This window comes from Protopterus annectens, chromosome 13.part0 (genome assembly GCF_019279795.1).
Source record: "Protopterus annectens isolate FY-2018-M chromosome 13.part0, PAN1.0, whole genome shotgun sequence".
Lineage (NCBI taxonomy): Eukaryota > Metazoa > Chordata > Ceratodontiformes > Protopteridae > Protopterus > Protopterus annectens.
The window spans coordinates 995650672-995656986 of NC_056747.1; the positions used below are offsets into that span (position 1 = coordinate 995650672).

A 6315-nucleotide genomic window follows, 5' to 3' on the forward strand; every position below is an offset into this window, starting at 1 on the left:
ATTTTCCTTAGTGCTGGTCTTACTTCATATATGGTAAGCTAATCCTCTTCTTTCATAACAGGCTTTGTCTGAGGCACTACAACTTTTTTTTTCTTCATTTAGAAACTGCTGGAAGTGCTCTTTCCATCTGCCTTTAATGTCTGGTGGACTGGTGAGCAGGTTGTTACTGGCATCCCTTATGAGGGGTGTCTGGCTATGTTTTTTGTCTTTGCGTTGCAACCTGATATAGTTTTTTTGTGCCATTTAGTAAGTCACTTTCCCATTAGCTGTTAGAGTGCCTCTGATGTCATGTTCTTTGCTATTGCAGCTCCTCTGTTAGCCTGTTTGTTAGCTAACCAGTATTCCTTCTTAGCTGTGCCTGTCTTTTCTTGCTCCGACTTTTTCCTGCACTAATACTAATTTCAGGATAACATAAATTATATTATACCCAACACTATTCAAAATATCTTGCAGACTAATGCACTGGGTCACAAACATGCTTTCATTATCAATAAATAAGTATTAAAGTATGTTTTCTATTGAAATAATGCTTATTGCATGCAATACTCCAGATCACACATGCTTTATTTGCATATCTGACAGTGTTCTGAAGGGGTTCTGGAATGTTAAGCAGTGGATTTATGAGATCAATAACAATGGAAATCTAGAACTTGCAAAGCAAAGATCAGGGCAAATCTTAAGATCTAACATAGTCAGAAAATAAAACAAGCAAAGCAGTATAGACTATTTAATCAAAGATCTCTCTTAGTCAGAAAATAAAATAAGTAAAGCCAAACAGACTGTTTCATCAAAGATAATTTGCTTTGTGTACAGGTCTGGAACATTTATATAATGGAAAAGTCATCAACACCATCGGGACTTGAAAAAGTCAAAGCGGAGAAAGAGATGAGTGCCATGGATTGTGACTTCTTCAATGAACTCAGACTGGATGGTAAACTCTGTGATGTGATTCTCAAGGTTAAAGGAAAGAGATTCAAAGCTCACAAGAACATCCTTTGTAGCTGCAGTACTTACTTCAGGTCAGCATTCAGAAAGGTTTACAAAATATCTCAGAAATGTATAGTGGCTGCAAAAATGATAACCATTAAAATTAATCCTTAGCAGCACTGTTTTGTAGTAGAACTGTTGGGTCTATATTATCATATCGCACGCTCAGAAGAGTGAACGACAGATAATCAACCCCATGTAAGTGAAAGCTTACAACATCAATACTTCCGAACAGTGATTATTTTCCAATGGAAAAAAAATCGCTGTTCTAAAACAAAAACATACAAAAAAAACAGTAAAACATTACTGAATGTGGGGGGGGGTCACCCCCCACACCCACCGACGTAGGGAACTGTGCCCCCCCACACCCACTTACTTAAATATACCAAATCCGAGATTGCACTACAGTGCCGAAAAGGCAAAGTAGCAAAAGCGGCCAAACAATTTCTTTCCCAGGAAAAGAATTTGCTGAACAGCCACTTCACTATTTTGCCTTTTCATGTTTTACTGTTCGACAAAGATGCATTCAACAACCTGCGTCTGCAACAGCATAATAGGGAGTCAAACTACCAAAACCAACACTCTTATTATGTTGTGAGCTGCTAAAAATTCCTTTTATGAATAAGCACTGTAAATGAAATATTTTCTCAATAAAATGCTTTGAAAAAATGCTAAGCAAATGTAAGGGATGAAATAAATTGTGTTCATAAATAAATTGCATTTTTATTCATATATTACTGTTATATCTCTCTGCTTTTTTCAATGAACAGTATGATAAACTGATTAAAATGAAACATTTATAAATGGCTAAAATAACTGCAAAAAGTCATGAATCTATTCTCCCTAGTAGCTAGTTATCAAGACTATTTATAATGTGTTCTCATTTATTGGTAATGGCCCAGCATGGGAAAAAACATAGGTTGTATACAGTATAGAGTGAAATAAGAATCTTATTTAATAAGTCAACACATCAAATAATGCCCATAAAGACAACAGCTAGAATTATGTTATGCAAATAATATTAGTTATGGGAGTCAAAGCAAGAACTATGCCAGGGGAAAGTAGATTACAGTTCTTAGGGCTTGTCATAAATAACCAGGCAAGAGCTTTAGGTAACAGTTTTAGGCAACTGCAAAGATTTACAAGTTTGTGCACACTGATGAATGCAAGTTCATTATACAATTTTTTTTAGAGAAAAGGTTCATGTTTGCATAGTTTATTTCAAGTGAGTGAAAGTTACCTCCCTTCTCTTGTGTTTTTATTTTTACACACATAATGTTGGGGGATGAAGTATTCTAGTTTTAAAAGTAATGCTATCTCTGGAGTTTCTTTGCTTGTGCCATTAAGCTAATTCTGAAGATTGCACAGCCATTAATTTATGTTTATTGTACTTTGTACATTATGCTTTCAAACTGTCGAAAATATGTTTTAATAACATGACAAAACAGAGGATTTTCTTATTTTCTGTGGACTACTGTGAAGAAATATTATTAATGCATAAAATGGTTTAAGAATATGTTGAAGGTGCTTCAGCAAGTCCCTGTACTAACAACAGGACCCACATATATTTAATGTTCTTCATACAGATATTGATATGGATCCAAAAATACAGATTATACTGTGTAATTCTGTTTGTAGCAGAACTGGTGAGTGCATTGTGTCATAACTATTCAGCGATTGCTGTAGCTCTACATGGATAAGAAAATTCTGATCCCCTACATTGGCCTTCTCATGAAGGCTCATTACAAATGAAGCTGGCTAGAGATGTGGATAATGATAATTACCTTTATGTACTTCCCCAAAACTTTTCACCAACATAAAAGTAGTGCAGGACAGTGATTCAAAGAACCTGTCTACCATGCTTTTAAGGCGCAAAGTAAAAAAACAAGTAAAAGTTTTTATTAGCATGCACTTATTTAGTCCTGTGGCAGGGGCAGGAAGCTGAGCTGCATGGGAGATAAGCACTGCAAAGCAGATTGTATGTGTGTGTGTGTGTACTAGTGTGTGTGTGTGTGTGTGTGTGTGTGTGTGTACTAGTGTGTGAGTGTGTGTGTGTGTGTGTGTGTGTGTGTGTGTGTGTGTGTGTGTGTGTGTGTGTGTGTGTGTGTATACTAGTGTGTGTGAGTGTGTGTGTGCATGTGTGCATGTGTGCATGTGTGTGTATACAGTGTGTGTGTGTGTGTGTGTGTGTGTGTGTGTGTGTGTGTGTGTGTGTGTGTGTGTGTGTGTGTGTGTGTGTGTGTGTGTGTGTGTGTGTGTGTGTGTGTGTGTGTGTGTGTTCGTAAGTGCCTGTGCAACTGTATTGAACACTAGTGACGTTGTCTGTAACTGGGAAGCGTTTGAATCAGAGATGTAGCAATGAGCCATTAATGAGATACACATCCATGTGGCTTTATCATGTCTCTTGTATCACTGCAGTATTATCAGACACTGTAGTGTTACCCACATAGTGCTGTTGCCATATGATTTCTGAATCCCAGCCATTGTCTTAAAGTGTGACTGTGTCTTATGTAGCATAATCTAAGACATATGATAAACGGATGCCCTGTATGAAAAATTTCTTTGTGATTTCAGACATGGGCTACTATACTCGTTTTTAGTTAACCTTATCATAATGAGAATTTATCATACTGATCACTTGCTTGCTATCACTTGTCTAACTTGCACCTATATGTCCGCAGATATTTGTCTGCATAGGCAGTATTTTATACATACACACACCACACACACACACACACACACACACACGTATATATATATATATATATATATATATATATATATATATATATATATATATATATATATATATATATATATATATATATATATATATTGTATATGCATGTATAAATAAGTGTGTGTGTGTGTGTGCGTGTGTGTGTGTGCGCGCGCTCGCGCGCGCGCGTTTGTGTAATACAGGTCTCTATCATAAAAAAGAGATAGCAATACTACCAATGTTAAAACACTGACACCATAAGAATGGAATGTTACAAGCACAAACATTTAAATCATCTCACCACACATTAATGAAATGTATAACATCAAATCCAAATGCTACAGAATACACTGCAGCTCAACTAAATTAATTTGTGATGCTCTACTGCACATCACCAAGTGAATCCACCAATGGCAATAATCTATTACTAACATTTCTGTGCCTTTTTGACCTCTTGTCAGTTGATATACATTTCCTTTGCAATCAGAAACGTATGTTCTAACGTCATAGTATTCCAGCAATCACAGCAGTGCAGTATTGATTTCCCTTAACTGGTGCTACTTTCAATATTTCATTATTCTTGAATATGTGGTTTGGTGTGGTGATCACTGGAATATGAGGACATTATGACGGATGTTCCAGGTTGTTAAGTAAATGTATACTAACTGATAGGAAGCCAAAATGGACAGAAATGTTAGTAATACGTTATTGTCCTTGGTGAATTCTTATGTAATATGCAAGACCATCCCACTGGCTACAAGTTATACCCATGGGTGCATTCTGCAGCTCTCGGATTCAATGTTATACATTTATTAATGTGTGGTGTGATGTTTTAAACGTTCATGCTTGTAACTTTTCTTTTTTATGGTCTCAGTGTTTTAAAGTTTATGGTTTTGGCATTTCATTTTCATATGAATCTATGTTGATCCATCGAAACTGAACTCACTTTCACGAAAGTGGATTTTATCGAAAATACACTTTTGAAAAAATAAATAAATAAAAAACACGCCAAAAACTAAAAAAATAAAACATTACTCACATTTAGGAAGGGGGGCACACACCCCTACACTCCCCATGTGGAGGGCTGTGCCCCACTCCCCTACATTAATATTCTCACTCTTAGATTGCACGATAATGGGGAAAAGGGAATATTACCTTATCCCCACTGTACCGTGATCTAAGCAACAGTTTGCTTAGTTGTATATTCAACAGTACATGTTGATGTACAACTAAATGTACTTAAAAACAAGTGTTTGCTTAGCTACCTTTCATCGAAAGTGAGTTCGATCATGTACGTTTCGATGACATGCACTTTCGATGTATAAGATTAACAGCAAAAATATCAACAGAAAACTATCTAAACTCAAAAACGTCTAAACATAAAATATTGATAAAATCTACCTACATCTAAAACCAATGTTTATGCAGGGGCGCAAGCCCCCTGCACCCCCTATGTCAGGACGATAAACCCCCACACCGCCTGTTAGTTATATATACCAACTCTGAGGTCATACTGCAAGTGGAGAAAGAGCATAAACCCAGTCACTGGTATTAACTTTGATTTTGTCAGGATTTTGTTTTTATATGTTTTTGAGGTTAAATATTTTTCTGTCAATATTTTTGCTGTTAGTCTTATGCTGTTTTAATAATCTTTAGTACTCCCACAGACAACTAGAGAGATGGATAGATAGACATTGAGATAGGTAGGTTCTCTGTCTATGTACATATCTATCTATATATTTCTCTCTTGCTCTCTCGCTCTCCCCATATATATATATATATATATATATATATATATATATATATATATATATATATATATATATATAAATAATGGGGCCTTGTGCTTAATTATATGACTCCAAGAGTACTGTTAATGCAAGTACTGTATTTACCCTTACAGGGTGCTTTTTCTGTCTCCATGGTTGTGTAACCGTGGAGTTAACGTATTTTGAGTAATAGAGTGCCCTTCATGCAAAAGGATTGCATTTTTGTTTACAAAATATGCTTGGATAGGTAGTTGTACTTTCAGTGAAAATGTATTCATTTAGGGGTATATTTATTTTTCTTATTTATTAATAAGTTTGTGTTGTTATAAAATTAGGTTTATGACACATTTTGGTTTATTCATTCAGCCTTTCTCAAATAACATGCTTTATCTAGTTCACAGTCTTGGGGAGACCTGGGACCTATCTCTAAACCCTGTTGACAAAAGGCAGCAGTACCTATTCCAGAAGGGATAACAGTCTGCCTCAAGATGCATGCATGCACATAACACAAAGTTCAAATACCTGTGGGAAATTTGAAAGTTCTGTAGTATAGCAATGGCATGTCTTTGGAAATAACAGTAAACCAAAAGTTCTAGAAAAATTAAAATTATATGAACATGGAGAGAAAATGCAAATTCCACACAGAACACAGCACAAATGAGAACTGAACTCTCTACAGGGCAGCAGAAATGCTGTGCCATTGTGAAGAACGTAAGAATTCAAAGAGTTACATTTAGGGCTGCCACCTTTTCAAATGCCCAAAGTGGGATATTTTTTGCAGAAATTGAGATTTTGTAGGACAAAACTTACCCATGGCCAGTCCAAAGGACAGAACTTCAC

At 35.9% G+C, this 6315-nt stretch overlaps 1 protein-coding gene across 1 annotated transcript in view; it reads left to right on the plus strand.

Annotated features, from left to right (window-relative positions):
• The first annotated feature begins 831 nt into the window (after positions 1-831).
• Positions 832-6315, plus strand: part of LOC122788009 (kelch-like protein 10) — a 36954-nt gene continuing 31470 nt past the window's right edge. The window contains exon 1 of the mRNA XM_044054935.1: positions 832-1019. Within this exon, the coding sequence (XP_043910870.1) occupies positions 832-1019 (188 nt within the window). The remainder of the gene's footprint in view (positions 1020-6315) is intronic.